Source organism: Buteo buteo, chromosome 4 (genome assembly GCF_964188355.1).
Source record: "Buteo buteo chromosome 4, bButBut1.hap1.1, whole genome shotgun sequence".
Classification (NCBI taxonomy): Eukaryota; Metazoa; Chordata; class Aves; order Accipitriformes; family Accipitridae; genus Buteo; species Buteo buteo.
Window position 1 is genome coordinate 60649915 of NC_134174.1, and position 26091 is coordinate 60676005.

General features: G+C 38.5%; 1 protein-coding gene across 8 annotated transcripts in view; it reads right to left on the reverse strand.

Moving 5' to 3' along the window:
• Positions 1-26091, reverse strand: part of ABLIM1 (actin binding LIM protein 1) — a 209576-nt gene that overhangs the window by 13288 nt on the left and 170197 nt on the right. For 6 of the 8 annotated variants that reach the window (XM_075026467.1, XM_075026461.1, XM_075026462.1 and 3 more), the window contains 9 exons: positions 21436-21471; positions 20015-20144; positions 10564-10668; positions 8175-8222; positions 5717-5863; positions 3425-3516; positions 3192-3288; positions 956-1017; positions 588-648 (listed from right to left, as the gene is read on the reverse strand). In XM_075026467.1, the coding sequence (XP_074882568.1) occupies positions 588-648; positions 956-1017; positions 3192-3288; positions 3425-3516; positions 5717-5863; positions 8175-8222; positions 10564-10668; positions 20015-20144; positions 21436-21471 (778 nt within the window). The remainder of the gene's footprint in view (positions 1-587; positions 649-955; positions 1018-3191; positions 3289-3424; positions 3517-5716; positions 5864-8174; positions 8223-10563; positions 10669-20014; positions 20145-21435; positions 21472-26091) is intronic. The other 2 variants (XM_075026459.1, XM_075026463.1) reach the window with 2 other exon arrangements.

Here is a 26091-nt window from a genome sequence, read left to right on the forward strand (position 1 = left end):
TAAGATGATCAGGATCAATCGCACTTTGGTGATAACTAGCCTCCCTCTCTCTCAGCTCAAACCATTTCAAAACACTAACTCTCAAAGTTTCATAACTTTCATAAATATTAATTGTCAGTTTTTATTAGGCAATGACTGATACCTAGTTCAAAGTCATAATGAAAATCATGAGCAGCAACAGGGATTGGAAGGCATTATCCTCCTTTATTCACTGTGGCACATTCTTTCAGACTGTGCAGTGGATGGTAATTTTCAGAGAAAGTAAACACCACAACAGAACTCAGTACATATTCCTGATAATATACACGTTACCTGCTTTCCATGTGCACCAATGCTAAAGGACTCCCTTGGCATAAACAAGGATCAGCTCCACATAGCAGATTTATCAAAATAAACCCAAACTTTTTAATAGGTATTTGCAGAGTTTGAGTTAATTGTTGAGTTTACCAGAGGAAGCTACAATGTACTGAGAAAATGCAAAGCAATCACATCCACAACCTTGAAATAAACCAGCAGAAATAATCAAACATGTTCAGCAATGAAGTGGCATCTAAAAAGGCTCCTCTTTTAGGTAAAGTTAGCCTTACCTCTAACACCACCACTCACATCCCCATAGCTGTTGTACTGACCAAAATCTGTAGACACCGGCTGTAACAGGAAAAGAGGTACATGCACATAAATTCACATTTCATGACTTCACAAGCAGGTTGGTATATGGGGAGAAATAAATTCCTTTAAGCCTTTTATTTCCCCCTCAATTTTCACAATGTTTCTTGCATTGCTTTCTTGCCTTTTTAACAACATAGTTTGTGGGAAGGGAAATTAAGTTTTGTCTGACTTCAGATGGTCTTATAAAAAACCTTGATCAAACTAAAAATCCAATACAGTTAATATGGAAATAAATACCATGGATAATTAAATCCACTTTTGCTTTTCAAAATCACCATCTCCTTACCCTGTGAAGTCCATTTTTTCCATAGCCAGGGAGAGAAGAGGTTTTGGAGGCTGAAGCATGTGCTGTTGAATGAGGAAGGGAAAAATCTTTTACTGGAAACATCCCATGAAAACTCAAAAAGAATAACATTTGAGGAATCAACTGGCATAAAAAACACAATTAAAAGAACTAAGCATATACATAACCAACTAAGACACACTGACTTTAAGAAACTAACATCTCAGCCCCAAACACATCACAACCTTCCACACATTCTGAAAGTTACATGCAGCTTTATCATGCCATGGTGGTAGGTCATCAAGAAAGGACACTGTGATTTTGCCAGGCTCAAAACCGAAGTGGTCTCCACTGAGTTGAAAGTAACACTCAAGGATCAGAAAAAAGAGCAAAATAACTTTTTAGTCCTTAGTTAGATAAAGTATTGCTGTGCATCTTATAATGGGACCAAGGTAAAGGACAAGGAGAATCTAAGATCAGCAGTATTTGACTGGATAGGTTCCCTGTTAAGTCTCCCATGCACGTCCATTCAATTCCACTCTCATAAGTGGCACACGTGGTTTATGTATCATTATACCCTCTGAACCTTTCATGAATTTCCTTTCTATTTTTTCTACTGCAACTATTATCGGACTCATGCTCCCAGCTTCTGCTGCAGCACAAGCCAAGATACATATCACTAGCGTACTACATCCTCTCTGTATTCACCTGTTTCAGTTTGCTATTTTTTCTACAAAGGAGAAAAGGCTATTAGTTTTAGTCCTGTAACACTGTAATTGACAGATGTTTTGGTACTGACTTCAACAGGAGAATGATCAGAATGGGCAGTGCTGAGTGAATTCAAACAAGTTTGAGAATTTGGCATTCTGATCCAAAATTATAGTTATCCTGCACATGTGACACTTCTGAGAACATGGTATGATTCAACAGAGCTCTGTGACCCCTGCTTTCATCTGAAATGAAAATGAAATAAGGTATGTAGGGGCATTCAACTTCGTATTTGCACCGACCTCAGACATTGCATGAGCAAGACAAAGACAACGTGGGAATGTCAAGGGTGTGTTTTCAAATACAGATAAAAAGATGTATAAATAGAAGGATTGTCAGCATAATGATCAATAGCACCTCTAGAGTTAATACAGCTCCTTCTGACAAGATCCTCCACATAGGAATGCAATTTTTGGTTTTTTAAATGTTATTTTTATGACAGAAGGGCATGGAATGTAGAACTTGAGGCACTGATGTTGCCAGCAATAAGCAGCTTTGGGAAAGGTACCACTGATTCCACAAAAGGCAACTGGTGACTGCACTGATTACAACTGCAAAGAGGGATGGACACATCTCCAATAAAGGAGTTCTCCAACCTGTGCTAAGGTTAATAAAAAAAAATCATAAGCTCTGAGTTGAGCAGGTAGACTCCAGCTGAATTACATATAGTTAGGGTGAGCCACAGACATTCTCTCCAAGACCATAAATAGAGGCAACACACTTATGCAACAGGGAACACAAGGAAATCTTAGTTTGTTTGGCAGCTACTCCAGTGGATGACTCCAAAGAGACTCATCTTGTCCCTTCTTGGCTCAAAGTACAGTTGCTGTGCTACAATGGCAGGTGGATGAAGACAGTGAAATAAAACCCCCAAACCATTCTCTGGAGATCCGAGAAGGCCACAGATGTATATCAAAATCTGCAATGAGGCCAAGAATCTGAGCCACCAATTAACCAAAGTTGACTTTTGTGCTTTTGCTCTGGAACAGAATACACCCAATCAAAATGTCAGCCAAGGCCGAAACACTAGCTGTGTTTGGAATATGCAGCCCCATTGGTAAATGTTGCTGATTTTCTGTCCCTGGGAGGAGAGATTAAACAGTGATAGGAACCACCAGTTTAAGCAAAACGTGTTATTGTAATTTAATAACCCAGCCTGTTAGCATGTGTGTGATGTGATAGTCACTGAATATTTTACCTCACTGCTTATCTATATTAGAAAAATCTCTCTCCTCAAAATTGCCTGAAAATTCTCAACCTCATATTTCTTCTAATTAAAAAACAACCACAACACTCCTCCTGTCACCAAACCCAGCTAATAAATTAGGCCACTCTTTGAGGGGAGAATACCACACATACACATATGAAGCAGTCTTCCCAGTGGTCTCTTCTGGGAGACCGCTTGATATGTGTATATGTGGTGTTCATTATCCACTGTTCATTATTAGCTTTATTGCCCTACATGTATTACCTGGAGAATCGTAACGACTGGCAGAAAGGGCTGACCTATCGCGACTCTCTTTTTCCATCTCTTCTTTCAATATCAGTTGTCCCAGACCAGAGTTGAGCTATTAAATGGCAATTAAAAAAATTATATCAATAAAATAAAGCTGATCAGGGCATTAGTAGAAATTGCTTGCAGAAAACAAAGGGGCACTTTTTGGGTGGTGTTCAGAAATGGCATGAAGACAAGCTTATAACCACCTTCATGAGCTGCTCCTCCTGCAGCTGCCGGCGTCTCTGTAGCTCCTCATCATCTTCCTCTCTTCCACTTGATCTGCGTCTCATGTCAGCTCCTGCTTCCATAAAATCACAGTACAGAGAGAGCTTTGTGTATCAGTTCAACTGCAGCTTGAAGATTTCAATGCTAGTTCAAAGTACTGGTCAGTTTGATTTACTGTATAAACAAAGCAGTATTCTCTTACAGACTCAAAAGACTTTTTCAAAACTCACTCTTAATAAAACTCACTCAGATAGCCTGCCCTATGGCTATCAGGCTTCTTATAACATTAAGAAGTTAAACCGCACGTGAGTTCCAAACCAAGAAACAGTCCTGGACACAATAGACATGAATCAATGTAATAGAAAAAAGGAGCTCAGATCGCTAGTTCTGGAACCATGGGGTTTAATGGCACCCGTAACTGTATCAGTGACTGGAAACATAAAGTCTGATTTACATTTGTACTTCTATCTAAACTCAGAAAAGTAAATCCGAATTAATATTTCAAATGGAAAATTAAACTACATTAATCTCCTAAATGGGCACTCATATTTGGAATAAACAAGGCCTTATTTTTAGTCTAAAATGAAGCAAACTGATTTGATCCATTGGAAAAAGTTGAGTTAATTAAGACACAGGTGTTCTACATTTTAGTTCCTTACTTTTTATTCAATAATCTTTATTTTCTTGAATATTCTTAAGAAATAGTCCAATTTGGACACCAGGACACTTCCATGAGTGCACAGAATATGATATTGCTGCAAGCATTTAGACAGCAGTTGTATTTTTTTCCGCACAGGCTATATCCTGATATAGTTATTCACCAACCCTATGCTAGACAAACTGAGTGTTTTATTTGAATGAAAACTAAATTGTGCAACTAAAGTATCAGAAAGGTTTACATCAATTAAATGTTTTGTACAGCAGTGTTAAATTGATGCTAATATGGAGAGAGACAAAAGGTTATGGAGAAATTATTTGTATTTAAATTTTTTTTTTGGTGTCTCAGGCTTTTGCAAGACTTTTCAATACAGCGGCAGTAATACTCTTTTTTTTTTTTGACAGTTGAGCTCATTCTAGCTCTGTAAGCAAAATATAACACTCAAAATCAGACAAGAAGCCGAAAAACCTGGGGCTTGTGGGTTTGTTTTTTAGAGATCAATCTTGTATGATACCTTCTTATTTCTGAATAAAATACTTCCATGAGCACATTTTTATCTTTATAGTGTCCAACCAGTCCTGTTTAGTTTCTCTAACAAAATCACTTGATAGCCAATATACAAAGTAGTTTTACTGGAAACAATTAAAAGTTGTCATACACTGCCTAGAGACTGAGTTGAGAGCCAAAATTTCCAACAAAGGCTCTACCTCAGACATACAACATAATAATGCTGTAGTTAACACAAGCATTGTCAGGAGACTTTCAAGTATGCAGATGTTATCACCATGACTGTAATGTTTGTCAGCTTGCAATCCTATATAAAGGACATCTTCAAAACATTGTCGCTGCATAAGCAGCCCCTTCAATTGGTCATTGAGCTTTCCCACCCTCTGTCTCCTCTCTTAGCACTTCTACGAAAATCCCATTGCGATGAAAACCATACACTCCTTCAGAGAAACCTGAAACAGGCAACACGTTCAGTGTTTCAGACATGACTTCATAAAGGAACTAGGTTAGATAGCTTATTTTATGCTATAGGGGTCAATAAAAATTAACAGAGAGAAAAAAGTACAAAACCAAAAAAAATTTTAAAATGATGATGCACATGATTTAAAGAAAAGAAAATAAGACACCTGTAGTGCTACAACACAGAAGAAAAATACAGTCTGTACAAAAAGTAACTCTGAAAATCAGGACTTTTTTAGTCCATTAATTGTTCCACTTCAGTCATTGCTTCTTGTTGGAAGCAATCATATTTTCTGTGGAATATTTGCTATTAGTTTAGGACTAAAGGATTAAATAGACAATGACTGAAAGAAGTCAGGCTTGTGTGACACACCACGTTTTTTAAGCTACTGCATGGCAGTTCACATAATTTGTCTGTGGGTTAGTATCAGTGTGATCAGTCCTTTAGCAAAACCTCTTATACTCAGCGCTATTCAAGAGTTTTAAATTCACAGACACTCAGAGGTCTCACCAGAAGAACTGCACTTTGTGGTAAACACCTGGAGTGGACACAATCTTCACTACCCATTTTTACAGCTCCAGTATTATCTACTTTGGTTACCAGTATCTTTTAAGCCGCATCGCTTGTATCATTTTTTTTTTTGCATACCTATGGCCGCAAGGGAAGGAGGACCTGGCCAGTGGTCCGTCTCAATCTTTGGTATCTCGTTGGGTGCTGGTGCATGAGCTGCTGGGAACTTGGAGGACTTGATGATATCCTCGGAGGACTTGCTCTGTGCTGCCAAAGCAGCTGCATCTAGATGGCAATCAGGGAACTTAGCTATGTAATAATCTGTACCAATATAAAGGTTGTCCTTATTTTGGCAAAATTTTAGACTTTACAAGAAGTTAATTTTCAAAAGCAAACATTTTCATGTTTTGCTTTTCTAATTGCAGTTTGAAGGAAAGTAATGTCTTTCTCTTGCCAATAGATTGGAATCAAACCCTCCTATCTTCCCTCATCCCCACCCCCAAAATAACCTCAAATCAGCTTTGGATTTTACTAGGGTTGCACAGTGTTAGAATGATTAGGCAAGAGTGAGAAAATTCAGTCTAGCAGTATTTGCCAATATCTCCTAAGGACAGCTGATTATTAATGGAGATGAAACCAGATATATGTACTGATCTGCCTTCCCTCTAGGGCAAGAAAACAAATGTGTCAAAGGAACAGCACTAATTTTAACTCTACTGATGCTAATTATGTCCTATGTTTCTGTGAAAAGCTGCAAAACAAACAAAAAAATAAATCTGAAACAAATATATTTATTTAACCAGTGGATTTTTTCTGCTGCATGCCCTTGCTTATTAGCATGCAGTAGTAGTAAAAGCAGATGTGAATTTATTAATAAATACTAAACTCCATTCAGATCAACTTGGCAGGGAAAGGCACTTGCAATGAAATGAACCTCACCAATAAAATATCTCATCAGTGGGGCATCCACTTAAGATTCCAGTCTAAGCCAAAGTCTCTTAAAAGCATGTGAGGATATGCATTATGGCTTTCACTTCTTGACATAAAAAAACAAACAAACAAACAAAAAACCCCAATAGGATTCAATTTACATTAAAACTAGCTGTAACTACCTCTTATCTGCAAACTGCTAGCTCAGATCACCTTCTCTTATATGAAGCTACTGGATCAGAAGGAAGGATTCTGGACTTTTTTTCCCCCTTTTTTTTTAAACAGAAAGACTTCTGTTAATAAAGTGAAGCACTGTGCTGTTCATCCAACATGTTCAGGGTAGTTTAGGAACATCAGTATTAGGTATTATTGGCAATTCTGAGCATTTTATGACTGGGAATCTCTAAGCATAATTGCAGGTATGGAGGAAGCTGGTCAGAGTTTACAAAAGCATGACTTCAAACAGTACTTACGTATTAGAATTGGTGATGTCAGTGGTTAAACATTCACATGTTAATGGGAGGTGAGGAGATACATTAAAACCATAAAAATAAACAAAAATAATGTTAAGACTTTTCCCAAAATTAGCATATGGTTTGAAACTTATAAAAAAAAGAGGAAAAAACCCTGACATAATACCACAGCAGTGTTATTTGCAATGCTTGTTCCTGACTAGAGAATGGACTTCCTGGGCTTTCCTAATCAGCTCAGCTCAGTGGCTCTCAGCCAACCCTTCATCTAAACCCTGTAGTACTGCTAATTTGCAACTTAACCCTAAATACATTTAATTGGATAAAGGGTCTGCAAAGGGATGCAAACTCAGTCCTTAAAAAGCAGTCATCCTTCTTTCACCCCATTACATAAAAATCATCTCCTATTCAAAGTTTTCTGTTCACAGCAGAAGGGAAGAGTGAACACCCTCTGTTATAAGGGGGACCTTGCTCTGCAGTACTGAAGACTGCCGAGGCAGTGGGCTTCTGCCATCACTGTCATTTCAGACTTGCTATAACGACGTCTACACCAAAAAGATTAAAGCACTAACACTACTGTCCAACTCAGAATCCTAACACCTGGAAGAACAAGTACAGCGTACTACCTGAGCTGTATCACAGGGCTTGAGAATCAAATTAGCCCTGCCAGTGGTAAGTCACCTGTATTATCTTCAACAATTAAAGATTCTTATTTAAAGCCACAGGTACATTTGGAATTCCAGTCTGATAATAACATCTCCATCTTTGCTGTTAAAATAAATTATTGTACTTTGTCTGTTTAAAATAAGGATATTCCATGAAGTCCCTGTCAGAGAACAGTCTGTTGTTAATCCATTTTAACATTGATCATGATGGATACCTGTATTCTGAAAACATAAACTTAAAGAAGTGAAATACAGGAAGGCATCATAATGCTAAAGAGACAGGAAAATCCCAGTTAATGGCAATTTTGCCATTAATATCAACATGGCCAAGATTTAAACCATATGATCCAAATGAAACAACATGCTTTAAAACATAAACACTCAGCAGGACATGCAATAACAGCTGTTTCAAGCTTGGACTACTAATTTTTTATGCTTACAAAGTAAAAACTGAATGCTTTTCACTAGTCTGCATGCCTTTTAATTTAGTTGACACTCCAGTTTTGAAAGAAGATGGGAAAGATCATTTACCATGTTGTTTGTAGATGGGTGGTTTTCTGTAAATGTTGACACCTTGATCTGTGAAATTGAGAAACAGAAAAATGGGAATATGAAAACTACTTCAGTTGTAGATAAAAGATTACTCCAACACTAAAACAACAGACAGACCAAATCAAGCATGTAGCACAAGAAAAAGCCAGAAAGCTATTTCTAGTATTATACAAAATCAGATTGCTTAAAGAAAAGAAAACATAAGAACAAGTGAAAAGTCAAAGACATGTGGTATGAAGTCCTTTGGAGCTGATTCTGTAACATGTGGATGCATCCAAGTCATGAACCATTAATTTTAAACATTCAGAAGATTATCAGTGGGATAAAAGTTAGAGACGAAATGCAAACAAGCAAGACATTTCAATGGTGAAGATACAAGCCATTTGGGGAAAACTACCCCAAATAACTTTTGTGGAAAATTGTGCTTCAGTCATAACAGCTCAATTTTCTTTCCATCTGATTGGCTGGATTGAGCAGAGGAGAATGCAGTGAGCCTACAATTAACTTAAAAATCCAGAGAACAAAATGGCTGCCTAATACACTGCTTGGAACAGTCAACAACAGCTATACTTCAGTGAGTCGAAGGGATGCTTTGTGCACTGTTAACTAACAGACTACTAATTCTCAAACCACAAGGATAGATTTTATTTCTTTTTTGTAATTTTTTTCTGTAAGGCCTACCACGTTGCACATTATCAATGTAAATCAGAATAAAAGCACTTCCCAGAACTCTAATGCAGTAAATCTACAACATATCTAAAGATACCATATTTTTACAAATAATAATCTAAAACAGGAACCAGTTTGTTCTAAACTGTCCTCCCACCCAGGCCCAACTCTTCACGTATTCGGCACAGCTACAAATACAAAAGTTAATCCAAAATCAGTGCTACAGTGCAAAAATCTGTCGAAATCTTATTAGAAGACCAAAATGAGCTACTGGGAACTAGAAAATTTATGTCAGAAACCCATTTTGCTACTTCATACTGCCTGAAAAAAGTTTCCAGTTATATTAGAATGAAAGATGAAAAAGTATTTTAGAAATACATGCTGTTATCACAGATCCAATTAAAGTGCTACAGGAGACAACTTAGCCTTTGGCATTAAGGAAAGCTAACTTTAAAACTCTATTGAAACAGAGGCAAATCTTACTCTGCAGAACCCTACATCCTTGACTAAACAGGCAAATTCATTGCACACAAAGACAGTGAGGTGTCTTGTTAGCGATCTGTTATGGTTACTTGACCAGCAAACAGGTATAAACATTGCAAGGGTAGTCATGCAGTACTTCTGCGCACATCTACACCAGAAAGCTCTGAGGAGGACAGGAACACAGCTCCTTCTGTGGCTGCACTGCGCCAGCTGAAGAGGACAGCTCTCCCACCATGCTAGAGATTATTACTCAGAGCTATTCATGCAAGTAAGTGAGCTTTAGCTTACGCAAGTCAAAGTGAGCCAGGTTAGCTTAAGCAGTTAAAACAGCCTACTTTAGCCAAGCCAGGTCACACTTATTTAAAGGGAATTTCCCACAAACAGTTTATCTGCCAGATCTGAGGAAAGGAGGAAGAGCAGTAACCTCTGGCAGTGTGAAGGGATACTAGACTGAAGGGGACCTGAAGAATAACTGGGTACAATAAGCTTTCAGCTAGCACTGATGCAGTTAGAAGATGCATGTCCACAACGCTAGGGACAAACCCTACCCTCATCCCATCAAAATCCAAGACAGATGATCTTCTCAGAGGCTGGAAGAACTGTGCAGCTCACTTCAAAACAAAGCCTGCCCTTTATAGAAAAGGCATCCTAAGGCATACATATCCTTGTGGATCTGCAGGTCTCTCTGAGGACACCAAGCCATTGCACAAAACAAGTAAAGAAACATCCTCATCTGCTTTAAAAAAAAAAGGAAACACTAAACTAGAACTGTTGGGTTCAAGACTGAAACAAGTTACAACAATCTGAATGAAAAACATATGTAGTGGCTCACTGGTCAACTCTTTTCCGCATGTGACTCAAAACCAACTCCTCCAAAGTTAGCAGTTATGCTGGTGCTCAGCTGGTGCAACTGGGAGAAAAATCAAGCCCTGCATAGCTAATATCCAGCTCACAGGCCACCAACAGACCCTGAAAACCAAGGCATTCTAACAGTGAAATACCTGAACAACAGAATAGGTAAAAATCACAGTGACATCCCCCCCCCCCCCCCATTTCTTAATGCACTACTCCTCTCAGCAAGCCCAGGAACAGTTCCAAACCCTGAGGGTGCACCCCATGGTAAACAGCGTGAAACAATGGAGACAAGACAGAAGTTACAAAGGCTACATTCTACACTGTGACAGGACACCGAGACACATACAGTGCCAGCTCCTACCTGGAACATGGAAATGTTTAGGGGCCTGAGCGTAAGTTGGAGTGAGAGGGCGGCTGTCGGGCCGATAGGGGACAGGGGAGTTCCGACCGCTGGACGGCTCATTGCCTCCAATGAAAGAATGGAGAAAACAAAATGAGAAGAGGGAGAGCAATAAAAAAAAGCAAGCCCAATCAAACCCAAACAAAACTGGTGGAATCAAAACGTCCAGGGAGAAAAGAAGTTGAACCAAAAATATAAATACAAACAATAACGAGAACTGGTAGCCCTGGTGACTTTTTTTTCCCCTGATATTCCTGCAGAGACAAAAATTCATGTTCAGGCTGGAGTTGAGGTTTGAGCAGCTCAGACTCATTCTGACGGCATGCAGGCAGGAGCTGTGTGCTCGTAGCTGGTGATTAGATGGGCAGCGTGGAAAAGAAGAATGGAAGGTTACTTGGCAATGATTTAGTACGGAGACTCATATTTGAAGTTAAAAGTTGCAGACACAAAGTATAGCAGTTGATACGCAAATCCAAAATGAAACCAACTCCCAAGCAGATAGAAGCAGATGCTGGCAGTTACTACAGTTCCCTAAACCAAAAGCATACAGAAGCTAGAGATGGAAAACAGCTGGTAGGTCACTTGGTCCATATCAAAAGGCAAAACTGTTCCTTACACTCTTTCATTGGTTTAGCTCTCTGGTAGGAAATTTTTGATATGGCAAAGTCATTTGTAAAGTAATGCAGCCCATCTGGTGGCTGAGCCCATATCGTTGATGCCACCCCAAATCTCTGTCAATGCCAAATTTGGCTCTGGTGACAATACTTCACCACTGCTGATTTAGCAAATCTGAATCTAATGTCTAAAAACTTAAGTTCCATTTTGCGCACACCGTTTGTTCCATTTGTAGGATCGCTCTTACTAGGACTATTTCTTTGCCTCCTAACAATCCACCACAGCAATCCAACAGCCCTGAAAGTTCCCATGTCTGTCAGGGCAAGAGGGTTGTTGCAGAATCATGCTGGTTGATCCCCAAGTATCAAGGCTTAACAGCCAGATATCCAAACACATGACTCTGTGTGTACCATAAAATAATGTTGCTGCCTTTTACTCTGTGCCATTCTTCACACTAGTGCAAACTCATGCAAGCAAAAACCATCCACATGGGTGCTTATTTTACATGGGTGTGGGTGACCACAATGGTGAGAAGTAGGGGAGCATCAAACCCCTTCCATTTTTCAGGTATGCACAATGGCTTAAAAAACCCTAGAAAAGCTGATTAACAGAGTAAGGGAAAAAAATGGGAAGACAGGGATGACACAAGTACAGGAGGGCTATAAAACACAACAAAAAAGAAACTGCAGGCCTCCTTTCAGCTGCAGGTTTCCTATGTCCCATTAGAGGACCCAAAGCCTTGGACTCAGCACGCTTCTTATTTATATATTTGGGGCAGAGGGGTGGAGGTAGGCTGAGGGGGAAGGAAAAAGGAAGTTGTCTTTACACAAAAGTTCCTCTTTTACTTGAATGGTCATCTGTCAATCTAAAAGGCACCAAAAGGGAGAAAAAACAAAAAGCTCTGTACAAACCTCACTGAGAGAGATGTGCCACAGAGGCCTCTGCCAGTACACAAGTTAATCCATCTGCATACACGTTTTAAAAATTACATGCACAGTTCAGGGGGCTTGGCTGTAAAAAATTTGTCCAGAAGAATGCATGTGCAAAATTCATTTACCACTTGGATAGTTCAGCCCTAAATGACATGATGTTCTTTCAGCTACATGAGTTGATGATGTTTTTTTATTTTGCGTACAGTAATGCTGAGCTTCTGGCCAGGTAACAGTAATTGCTAGGTTTACTAACTCTGAAAAGCAGTATGAACAATTATTTAAAACAATATTGTCATATCTCAATCTATGGTCCTTTACTTGGCAATTCCAATATTGAGTTCTACTTGTCCAGCCTTTGAGATACTGTGATGGTGAAACACCTAACTTAGTTAAGCTGATTTTACTTATGTCTTTTGCTTCTATTGAGAAACCATAAGTTACTTTTCAGCAAAATCATTGTTTTATAGGGAAAAAAACATCAATATTGAGATGGCCTCAAGATATAGTTAATTCTAAAATTTATAGCCTTTATAAAGACGTGTCATTCTGCCTTTCTGCTTCCATTAGCAATTAGCATATTCAATGAAAGGGAAGAATCAAAAGGGATTTATTGACCTGTGGACTTGTCACAACAGAGGAGTCACAAATACATTTTACCTGTTGGGAACTCCTGTAGTCAAAATGTGGATGTGTTCAATTTACAATGCCTCTATCACCACCACTACAAATACAGGGAAGAAATCCTTCTTATAGCCCCCTCTCTATCTCAACTAGACACAACTAAGTATGCTCACACCCATAAATATATGCTTGCTCATCTTGTATCTGTACATAGATATTTTGTTTAGAGAGAACTCGTAATGTTGTACAATGCATACAGTACCAGGCAGGCAATTAGCGTGGTATAACCCTGCACATGTTGCTTTATGAATGTCTCCATTGGCTGTATTTCCTAGGGTTCCTGTGCAGTCTCTCCGTAATGACTCCTACTAGTACTGACAAATGACTCTCCTTTACACTTTCTAGGATGGCAGTCTCATTACCTCCAACCACTGTGGGAGGGAATGGTACATCTACTTAGATTCTCATTAGACCATCCCTGAGGAACCCACTCTTGTAACAAAAGGCTTAAGTGCTTCAGATGCAGCTGTAAAATCACCCACATTTTATGAAAGAAGTGCCAACATCTGTAGAATGTGCATATGCACACAGGAAAGCAGAACTGCTAGACTGCCTGCACCTGCCTCCCAGGGCCTCATGGCCAGCCTGCTTGCAGCTTTACATAAAAGTAGCGGCTGTGCATGCTCTGAATTTGGGTTCCTTGCTGTGCCTGCACAGGAAAGTCTCTTACTATCTCAGATATGCCATAACTAGTGTTAACTCCACAAAGCAGCAAGCACTCCAGTTCGCCAACACTGTAGGAAAAACTGGTTCCCACACCCCTGGCATGAAGTTGAATGCATGTGTGTAGGTGGGTGGGGGATTTTAAGAGTTAACGGAGTAAGTTTAATGTAAAAATCAATCACTTGAACACAGCAGCCTCAGAAGTGAAATTCAGAGCCTTTTTTTTCTTTCATTCTGCTTGCTCCACCAGGTAGTTCCCATTTTCTATAGCTTGATTTGTTAAGCAGGTTCCCCTAGCAGTCAGGAATATAATTGCTTGCCTATACACAGCACGGTGTAATGCAGGTTCCTGCTGCCTTCTGAAGTGTTCACCACTGGGCTCACTGTGTGATTCACAAGGTAAGTTCACAGGATCAGGCCAAAAAACCGATATGCAATCAACACTGAGCCTTCTGTCAACTTGCAATTTAGTTGCTCTTTTTCTGAATACATTAGGAAAAAAGAGCTCAACACCACCTGAAACCCTAAGTCTTATTCAGGTTTTGTTCTGAATGATATCATTCATCATCTTGTCCAGATGTGTAGCCCTTATTTCCCACACAAAACCGAAAGTCATGAAACAGCCAAAGCACGTCTGTTTTCCAGAGCAGAGCTTTCAGCTGCATCCACAAAACCTTGGAAACAGTGATCACACACAGAGAGCATTTGATTTCAGAGACCTGCCTCAGGGAAAGAAAGCAGGAACTTGTGAAAACCAAGGCCCAAAATCACTACGAAGGTAGGTAGACTCCTTATAGGAAGGTCTGTGAGCAGAGGAATACACATTACTTTGGAGCTCTTTTTATGCGGAAGTCTTACAGGGGCTTTGCAATATTCTTGAATGCCTCTGAAAAATTCTAGGCATGTGAGATGCAATCCTGGCTCTCAATGAGAGTCTTGTCTCTGATTTCAGCAGGGTCAGGGTTTCTTTTGTTCATGGACTTGTTTTGATTCTTTCATAGCAGAGACAGTGCTTTACTGAGACAACACCAAATTCAATGGAGATTAAATGAAGTCTGAGCTGATGCATATTACACCCTCTTCCAGCTCGTTCAACATATATGTTACATCAACAAACTCTGATTAAGACCTTCTGAGGCATATTTAGCCCTTTCACTCCTCAAAGTTCTTTACATTTGGCCTTGTCTACAAGGCTTGAGCATTACGCTTGTTTAAACATTATGTTTTATGAAAACACACTGAAACTGGTCTAAATGTCTATTTTTGTGGCTTGATGATACAAAATAACACAGACGTAACATGTCATATGCCACTTTCATTATCATTATGCTGTTTGGAAATTACGTTTGGCATGATCCATATTATCTGACTCCTAAAGGAAAAAAAAACCCCAGAACTATAGCTTTATGAAATCTTTCTTACAAACTTACACCAAGTTCACCTTCCTGCTAAAAGTACAAGTGGCTTTGAGAAAGGCTGACCAAGTAAAAAGGAGATCACATGATGCCTCCTCTTTGCATCACTGCAAATGTATCTATCACATCTAATTAATCGCAGACAGTGCTCTAGTTCTCATTTCTGATATATTCACAAGGGTCCAATTCCCTAGTAGACACAGAAATGCTACTCTCAAGCTAAAATAATGCAGTTCTTTAAACTGAAAACAAACACCTAGAATACCCAAGGCAAACAAACCCCTGTGGATAAGAATATCAAGGAGTTGCATTAGATGCAGCCAGTGCCAGAATAATCTCCTTTTTCTGCCACACAGACATAAAAAGGGGGTACTTGGACAAATGTGGTATGCAAGGAGGATAAATGAAGAACCATGTAGGAAACCCAGATTAACCTCATCAGTTGATAACAAAATATCTATTTATGAACATGAAGTAGTGAAGAGGACAAACAATATAGTGCAACTGGACTTCACTCAACACTACTCAAATGTTAAAAAAGAAAAAACACACAACCCCCTCGAATTATATACTGAACAAGCTGTATTATCCTTTCCTATGAAAACACTTACACCTACAAGTTGTAATAGTAGAGAGGTTTGTTTAACAAAAATATTACCAGTCCCTATTGTCTTTCTTTAAGTGCATGTGCACTGTTGGTATATATATGCATATACACACTATATGTACTTTCAGAGTATATCTTATTAAGAACTATCTTCCATCATATTCCTTTTAGAGGACAAGCCAGAGCTTGCTCTGACTTAGGGAACTTTACGAACATTTGTTCATCTAATGTTTTGTGAGCACTTCGTTGATCACTTAACATGCTGGAAAAATTACAATGGTCTTCAGGCCTTTTGACCTTTTGTACCTTTCAATATTTTGCATTAATGGGAAGACAAAAGCTTTTCCTAAGCTGTTTCAGTAGCTACTTATCTTCACCTTAAACAAGTCATAGAAATAAAGATGATTTTTATCTAATTTAAGTGTAACATAGGATCTTATTGTATCTTTGCCTGCTATGTGGGAGAACCTTCTGTTACCACACAGGTACATAGACACTGAATAAATCACTACCAAATCCTTCCATTTGATAGTGTTAATACATTAACAGCCATAACTTTTTCACTATGAGATTTAGAATTATTTGATGGTCTTTCTCTGAAGCTTCTGCAGTGTTTCTTTTCAGAAAATCATGGATTCTTACAATGTCTTATGTGACATATCTGATAAGAACCATACCCACCCCTTTGTCTACAGTCCTTATAATTCCACTTAGCCTTTTGTACCAATAACTGAGATACATACCTAATCTACATGCCAGGTAATTCTTTGAAATCTGAAAACAATAGGCATGGATTTCCAATAGTTCTTCTGATTTATCTGTTGAAGAAGCTATTTTCTCAACAGAAAAAGAATGAAAATGCCACTTGAAAGAGTGTCAGCATTGATTTGTATTTACAGCAAAGAAATGTTGAAATTGCAAGGATTATGAATTAACTGCATGCTGAAATGAGCAGTGTATCTATTTTTAAGGGTCCCAATGTTTTAAGTTTGAAGTGAGATTTTTTTCTATGTAGTGACAAAATAGTAAAGTTGAAAGTGCATATACACAAAAATCATCTAAGAAAATTCAGGGGTAAAATTAGTAATGGTGATCGGAATGCTTGAAGAGTTGTAATATTGAGATCTATTAGCACTTCTTGAAAGTTCATGGCAACAACTTCTTTGCAACTGTTTTTGATTATCTCCAGTTTATGATTATCTACATTAATCAGTGGTGCCAGAATGGAATCTATGTTCAACTTACTCAACTGTCTCTTTTTGAGCTCTTGTAGGTGATATAAGCTATGACCTTCTCCCCAACAGAAGAGATGGCACAGCCAGAGAGTGCTCCAATAGAAATAAAAGTAAAACCACATTCACAGAAAGCAAGCAAGAAAACTAAAAGCTTATTGAGCTGAATGAGCCCCTTGAAGGAACACAATGAAAGAACAACCCTCCCCCAAATCAAACCATCGGAAATAACAGATTGAAAAAAAGAGAAATGACCAGATCCTCAGGTAGTGTAAATCCTTGCAACTCTACTGCCTTCAGCAGAGTCTGCTGATTCTCACTAGTTGAGGAGAGGCCTAGAGATTTTAATTTTACTTTGTTGGGCACTAATTATTGTCAATGGGATTAACAATTATTAACTTCCTTGTTGCCATTGATCTTTATATGAACTTTTTTTTTTCTTCTCCATATTTTTGATCACCTTGTTCTCAGCCAGGCAGTATATGTAGTCAATTTTTAAATGCATGTTTTATGAATGTGGAAATAATAATTAAATTTGATATGCTAACTGCTGTAGTGATTGTTATGTACTGCTTTAGAAAAAAGCTAAATTAGGCACATATAGGTTCTAAATAGTAAATGATAATGTTTTCCTGTATATTTCTAATAGGTAATTGCTTGATGACTCTTCAACTAGGGCCCTTAGAAATGACATATTTCCTCTGAAAAAAGGACATTATGTCTATTCTAACGTAGTTTTAAGTGTAACGGCACATTTCGAGGCATGCTCAGCTATACAGCCAATGACAACCTTACGGAGATACACCTTATTAGCTTTGACAGAAGGCTAATAAATCTCCAGCCTGGAGGGTACTCCCTGGGGAGGCCTGGCTCCTTACCTTTGACATGGGGGATGAAGTGGTGTCGGAAGGGGGAGTTGGGGCGGGAGTCATGGTGAGAGGAGCTGAGACTGCTAGTGCGCAGGTATGACAACCGCTGCACACCAGTAGAGAGCAGCTCTGCGGCAGCAGGGAATCGGGGGGCAGAACAAAATGAAAACAAAGAAAAACAATAAGAGAAAGGCAGGGAAGGAGGCTTCAAAGGAAGAAAAAAAAAGGCATTGAACAATTAGGATTCTGAAAAGAAGGAAGGAGAAAAAAAAAAGGTTAAAGACGTACCGAAGGGTTCATAAATGTTAGACAAAATTACAGGAAATATTAGAAGAGAGGCTCAGATTTTAACTGTGTCACTAATTTAGCATAACATTTATTGGCTTAATGAGCTTCTGATCTATGTCTTGTTACCAAAAAGTAGCCTGCTACCACCATGCAAACATCACAAACATTGATGCTCAATTAGTTAAGAAAGCAGCTGTTTTGAAAAGTGCCTGACCAAAAAATGTTAGTCAAGAGGCATGCAAGCTGTTCTCTATTGTTTTAAGACATTCCAAAAATGCTGCCAACATCAGCTAGGGCACTGTGGGAGGAAAAGGCTGCAAACTTTTTCAAAACTTGTAGCACTCAAATTTTTCAAGAACCTTATACTGACAACGTCAACACAGTGGTTCATTTCTCTCTCAAGGGCTAACCGGGAGCCAAAGAGAAGTTATCTCGGGCCACTGGGTTTATTCACAGAGAAATTATTCTTGCAAATAACATGATAATAAGAAGTGCCATTAGAAGAAAAACAGTAAATATACATGTGCTATTATTCAACATGAATAACTACTGTAGGAAAATTATAAAGTAGCATTAACAATTACCCCAAAGCAGGGTAGCAAAGATGAAAATGATGAGTTCTACAGAATTCTGTGTCATATAAGAAACAGAAACAGGTGAGCCAAAGATGAGATCATCTGAATAGAGACAAGTTTGAACAAGTATCTTCTCAGAAAATCCCTCAGGCTGCGAACTTTTGAAGATTTTACATTTGGATCCAAACTCTGGCTTGAGCCCATCTGCCCATCACAAGTTACATAAACGGAGACTGCTTCTGGGGAAGGTCCTTGACTGAACACAGACAGTAAAACTCAAATTACAGTAAAGTGTGGAATAGGGCCTGGATTTGTTCATATCCTTGATACAACTGATACAAATGGAAAAATCCCCTCAGAATTGCCAGAATCAAGAGACAGAAGTTTGCAGCTTTTTCACGCTTTTAAGTCTCTTTCGGTTTCAGTTGTAACGTCATCTTAAAACACAGTCATGTTGTCAGCACTAAGTATCAGACACAATTTGCTTCTGTCCCACCTCCCTTGGGTCCTTTAAATAAGGCATTCACTGACAGACACAATTAGCTGCTTTCAGTCCACCCCCACTAGGAAATGGCTACAGCATTCAAGTTCCACAGTGGTGGCTCTATTATAAATCTTTAATTTTAAAAATGCAGCTCCTATTGTATATGGGCTTTTGGCATCCCAACTGTTCAGCTGTAATCACCAAGGAAGATGAAACTGCATGATTGTATCACTTAATTTAAAAGCAGATCACAAAGATTTAATTCACTACCATAAACAATAAAATCAGTCTTGAAAAGTCTTCAATGAATAGCATTTAGAGATACATTTTTATGCAATTTGGGTGTGCATGAACAGTTCATTTTCATATCTTGCTTTTATATACACAACCAGTAATTCTGAATGCGCTGGGAACCTGAATGACCTGTACATTTTCTATATTGTACATAGAACTTGTACATCACTGCTAAACCAGTAAATGAAGTTTGTGTTTTTTAAATGTTCCCAGGCAGTTGCCTATGGCTTTAATTAAAGAAATCTACCTTGTGAACCATGAATCTATGTTTCAAAAAATGACTAGCAATTTGGAATATCTGGGGGTTTTGCTGCTGAATCTGATATTCTATGGCTGCACCAAGCTTTAAATGAATTGGTTTTTAGGGGGGAGGAATCCTACATTACTAACTTCTGTGTAGTCAAGCCATAACTTTTGTTTCCAATATGTGATACGTTTCTCAAATTCCAGAATGAAGTTTGTGATTTTCTGCTGCAAATACTTGCTCACTTTCAGAAACGTACAAAGATTTAAAAAATAATTAATCAGAAACAAACCCAGAAGATCCATATTTATGATTTAAGAAACACTCATCAGCCTAGTACAAAAGACTGCATCAATCAAGAATAAAAAACAGGTAGAAAAGGGGATATTAAAATATGGAACAATTTTTCAATTAATTTTCACTGCTAAGAGAAACAGGTGCTTCACTGTGCCACTAAGCGACATAATAAAGAAACAATAGTTTTACATATACTTCTAATGCAGTTGCCCTTACCAGGTCTGTGGAAATGCTGAGGGGAACGTGACATGGTGGGTGTGTAGCTATGACGACTGTACACTGGAGAATTAATGGAGCCCTGACTAGTAGACCTGTGAATCATGCGATCCCGAACATCTTGATAACCCTGCAGAATAGAAGCATTCACTAATAAATGTAAATGCACATTACACATTTTTAGCAGCACTTAACTTTCATGGATCTGAAGACATCAGCAGAAGCTAGTGAAATAACAAAATCCCGTAAGATTTCAACCTACTGCATTATCACTGTTCTCTAATGATCTGTTCCAAAGACTCCAATCCATTTTCATAGTCTGGGTCAGAGTTCAGTCTTGGAAGGTTCCAACTCCAAATGTAATTTCTATTAAATTCTATATAATCCCAGATTTGCCCACATTCCTGTGACTCCATAAGAGAAGCTGCATTCAGAGTATCTCTCCTGCAGCACACTGCACAAGATACATGAGCTAGCCTTCACCTAGCTAACTTGCAGACCAGCAAGAATCCAATAGCTGCAGCACATAGCTCTCTGCAGCTTCATTTACCACCTGTGTCAACTAGCTACATCAAAAGGTATTTAGTATCCAAATTAGATTCCCGTTGTATCTGAAAACATGACACCTTCTTGTATAGCAAAAATCAAATTACCTGGTTTCCTGGGGGAAAAAAGCCAATAAAAAAAACAAACAAAAAAACCCCAAACCAAACAAACCCACTCCCCCACCCCCCCAAAGCCCCACAAAGCAAAGCAAACCAAACCAGGACAAAAGGGGCAGGACTGATGTTAATGCATGAAGTTTTACAAGAAATTTTAAGTAACTTTTTTAACATGTAACAACTACTACAACTTTTATGTTGCAAATAAACAACACTCCCCACCTCCAAAATGATAATTATTCTGCAATGGCATCTATTGTATCCTGACAAATGACTTTCCAAATGTTTCATGTTATTGTGATGTTCAAATTAACTCTTAGGGAAAAGTGAAACCAAACCAAACCATAGTTATGCTTTCTTCAAGACAAAACTGCAAATGTTTTAGTAGCAAACATGGCTTATTACTTAGATGCTTAGAGCAGCATTTTAGCTCATGTAAATCACCCAGCTCCTGAGATCTGAGTCTGTCTATGCCAGAAGAAGAATGAACGTACAAGAAGTGACCTCTGCTGGACAAATTACTCTGCTTTATAAACAACAAACGGGTAGGAGTGGTAGCTTCATTTTGTGTACAATCTGTCAATAAGAACTTAATGTTTTCTTTTTAGAGTTAATTTTTGTTAACTTTCGATATTCAGAAAAAGTGTCTGTGTGGCAAACAGAGATGGATCAGACTGATAACAAATTCAACACCTGCTGGAGTGAGTAATTCTAATTACGGTAAGATACTGCTCCCCCCAAAGGTTCCACCAAACTTACTTCTGCAGAAGGGGTAGGTGATAATGTCCTTGGAGACTGCAAAGACATAAAAATAAGGTTAGCAAAACATCTTTGCGTGTGGTGGGCCAGAAAACGGTAATCTAAACATTGCTGAAGATACACTGATATATGGCAATGTAAAATGGCAATGCACAAATTACTGAGGCCAGTGCAGCACTGGAACTTGTTTCTTCCGAATTGTTCTGGAACTGGTCCATAAACCATTGAAGCAATTAAAGTTTCTGGGAGAATCTTTATAAGCATGATTAATTTGGTCAAATATCATGCAACATCATCTCTCAGCCATCTAATCATTGTGGTAATTAAAAAATAGCTGTAAAGATCAAAATCAGAAGGGTTATTAATTTAATAACCATGCCTGTTATGAAGAAGTCTTTAAAGTGGAAATCAAAAGTAAATAATCTTAACTCAGAGCTTTGCAAGGAAAATCAGAAATACAGAACAACTTCCAGGATGAAGCATGTTTTTCCTCCAGCACACATATTCCAGCAAAAATGTGCTTCTCCCCAAGGCCTCACATTTCATACCCATGCAAAGGAGTACGTAGTTGTGATCAACATTTCTTTGATATGATCTCCTTTTAATCTCTGTGTTCTTCCATGGTTACATAAGGAGAACAGACAGGAATTACAAGCATGTATATTGAAAGAAACACTCAAAGGCCAGTAGGCAGAAATATTATGAACAATATTATGAAAAATTTCTATTACAGAGATAGGGAAACTGAGACAAGAAATACCTTTAGAAATCAAACATAGGATTATGCATACGTTGATGGTACGAACAAGAATAAAGACTATGTATAATTACCAGTTATGGGCCCTTTAATCACAAGACAATTTGAAGCTGGAAGATCAGGATTTAATTATTTTCTTTATGCACTAAACTTCAATATTATTTAATTGCCATAATAAACTAGGCAAGAGATTATGCTTTTAAATAAGACCACAATTATTATAGAATGATACAACTATTAAGGTAATGTCTCAGAAGCAGAACTGCTGATTCTGGTCCAACTATTGCAATACTGTACAACAGCAGTAGTGTAAAACATATGCAGAATTTCTGGTAATAAATATCCAGCTATACATTTTGCATTGAGAGACCATTAACTCTCATGGAGCTGGTGACACTGTGAATGCAAAGTATCCAAAAAGGAGTGACATTTTTATTTGGGTATAGAACATTCCCTTTTCAGCAAGTTTCCATAAAGCTTTTTAAAGACTGCTTTCATTTCTTTCCACCAAAGCCTTGAATTTCTTTTACGTTCTTGTCTTCCTAATCCTTTTAACTGCACAAGTTCTATACAGCAAACCACCATTTCATTATATATCTAACAGCAGCAGCTATAAAAACTTTGCTCCACACGAAACATACCGTATACAGTGCTTTGTAGCATCATTCTCCACAAAACCTGAGAGCTAATCTAAAACTTTCAGTATGAATGAAAAAAGCACATATTGTGATGCACGTTCCCACATTTTTCTACTAGTAATTTATGTGTTACTGTAAATAAATTTCCATAATCTGCTGTGGTTGCCTAGATGCTAAGGTAATGACTACTGTAAAAGGTAGTGACAGGAATCTAAGACTGGGAAGGCATCCCAAAAAGTAATGTGCTGAATCCATGACTAACATTTCATGTATTTTCACTCCATCGCTATCTGACATCACCTTGTTGCTTTTTAGGAAATGGAACCACACTCTGCAGCCAACTTACTGCTTTATCATGCACCGGTGAACTGCCGTATCTCAGACTCTGAGTCTGCCAAGGAATGCTTGTTTCTTCAGGGTTTATGAGGTCTTTTAAAATCTGGTCTATCACAGAAGTCTACACTAGTCATAGTAGTAGTTCAAAATACACTGTGCAGTTGACTGAGAAGAAACAGAATAGTAAGCCAGTGGAAATACAGAGTGATGACTCCAGATTGGGGGGGGGGGGGGGGGCAGAGAAAAGAAGAAGTTTGGGTAAAGAGCCTGTTCTGACTAAATTTACAGTAAAACTTCTACCCACTGCAACAGGCTCAATGCTCTACCACTTTGAGATCTATGGGGTTGCTCTAATACCTTAAGTCATACAGGTCTTCTTGTGCTCTGGGAAATTTCTGCACACTTTTACAGGTGTCATTTTATAACACAAGTTCCAGCATTTCACACCAACTTCATTTTAACTGTGTTTTTCTTGAACTACCAGGTAGGATGCTCCACTTTGAAGCATGCATCACATTAGAAAAAATCCTTTTCTCATTTTACAACAGCTTGTTTACTGAAAGCTGTTACACACATTCAGTGCTTTCAGCAGACAGAATACTAGAAACAAAGGACATGCAGGTAAAATGCTGCTTCTCTCAGTATTTATGCAACAAAATTCCGAGCTGAGAAAAGACAATTTCAGTCCTAATCAGTTTGCTGCTAGCAGGGCAGAAGTTATAGGACATGAAGAACCTGAGTAACTGACAGTTTCTGGAAACATTATCACTACATTAAGGGTCAGCCTCAGTAGCAGAAAATTTATTTACAGATCTCATTTCATATGTCTTAATCTCTTTTATCTCAGAAGCTAAACCACCTCTTCATGAGCTCCTTTTCTCTTCCCCCGCTAACTGCTGGTGGGTCTATAACTAAAATGCCTGGTCCCACTAGATGGTGCTATGTGAAAACATTTTTCATCACAGACTTCCAGAAAAACAAGACTGGGATTTAACTGAACGCCAGTGAGAAATTTTTCGAAGCATTTCCCTTCCATTGCAATAAAGAAGAAAGTCTCATGCTGTGTTTTCTCACTTTCTATGGCTAAAGTATACAATTTTCTTGTAGCCCATTCCCTGTAATTAAGGTTTGTCTCCACTACTGAATTTGGTGGCTCTTGCACATCTCCCTTGTACACCCAGAAATCTTTCTTAGCTGAGTTTAGTGATTTTTTTTCTCCTTTTTTTTAAAATCATGGTGAAGGGCATTTCTAGTGTATAAGCTTAAACTCAGGGTCCCCTTTTATTTAACACCACCACATACACACACTTTGCAAAGAGAATGCAGGTTTAATCACTCAAAGTCTGCAAATCCCTGCTGTGACTAAACATGTCACCTCCTTTGCTTTTTAAAGATGATGGTGACTGATGTATGATGTACCAAGATTGTTGTCACTCAATTACCACAACACAAACACAAAGTAAGAGATCACTCCACCCCAATGGGCTTGTGTTCTCATTAGGGCAAGGGAAGGGAGGAAAAACAGGTACAAAGAGGTGAGGTAACTTGCCCAAGGTGACAGAAGGCAGCAGTATCATTGGGTGGAAAACCCAGATGTTCTGAAAAGAAGGTGAGAGCCCTTCTGTTTCCAGAACAAATTTCTGTAGTCACCAGAAATTAATTGGATTTAATGCTGGTGAAAATATGGGGTAAGAAAACCCCAAAGGCTTTTGCTTATCCCCAGAACAAACGTAACAGCAGACAAGTTCCAACATACTGCTTTGCAAGTGAGAAGCTTCCCCTTCAGGATTAACAAATAGTTCACCTTCTCTGGGTGAGATTAATTAGTTCCTCTTCTGTGACTAACAAGAGACTTGTGTTTGTAGAGGGTTTTGTGGAATGGGTCAGGCCTGTTGGAACTGATCAGAGGTCACCAATGAATCTCACAGTAGTTTTGAACCAGATGTCAGCAACATAAATTTGAGGGGGAAAATTGTGTAATATTCTGACCTGTTAATCTCTTATTTTATTCCTGAGCTGAACAGTCTCTTGAATTTCCAACTCATGTTACAATTCAAAAGACTAACCCTATGAAACATTAAAGAACAAAGGAGAAAAACGGAGGCAGCTCTGATCTGTTGGTGGGCAGAACACTTTGCTAAGAAAGCAGATTATCAGTCACTGATCTGGGCATCTTCAGACCACTGGTGCGAATGATTTACTGTACTTCCTTTTTCCTCAGCTTGTCTTCATACTCCATTCAGTTACAGTCAGTAAAGTCACTGAGATTGCAAGAAAGTAAATCCATTTCCATGTCTATTTAGGTTTGGATTCAGGAAGTCTGATTTACAGTCAGATGGTATTACATGACAAAACCTGCTTCACTATCTACACTGGAACCATATAAATAGTAATTGCAGCTATGGAAGTTCACCTGAGAAAACTGGGGGACCTTACAACCTGAAAGATATCTTTAAATACAAATTAAAGAGAATGAATTAAATAGGGGTTTTTTCCATCATTGCAGGATACAAGAATCCTTACTAAATGTGAGGCAGCTATTTACATAACACAACTAACCTGCTATCCCAGGTGGAAGAGCACTTCATTCTGACCCAGTTCAGATTTTATCCAGTATGTCTAGCAAAGTGCTCTGGAAATATATTTCCCTTCAATATGTGTAAGAGAAAGCATCCTGCTGCTCTTAATCCTTTTACTGCCCTGTATTCCTCATATTCTGTTGTGAATATCAGTGCTCCACAACACACCACGAGGTTGGGTTTTGCCTCACATTCTGGACTTTGCTGTACCCAAAGACTAGGATATCCATGTGAGTTACAAGAATGCACCTACAGACAGCCTGCAAGCCTCCCCCTGCTCCCCCGCCATTCCTCTGCCAGTGGCTGGTGTTAACGTAGGTGTTTAACTGTGTGATTAATTGTGCAG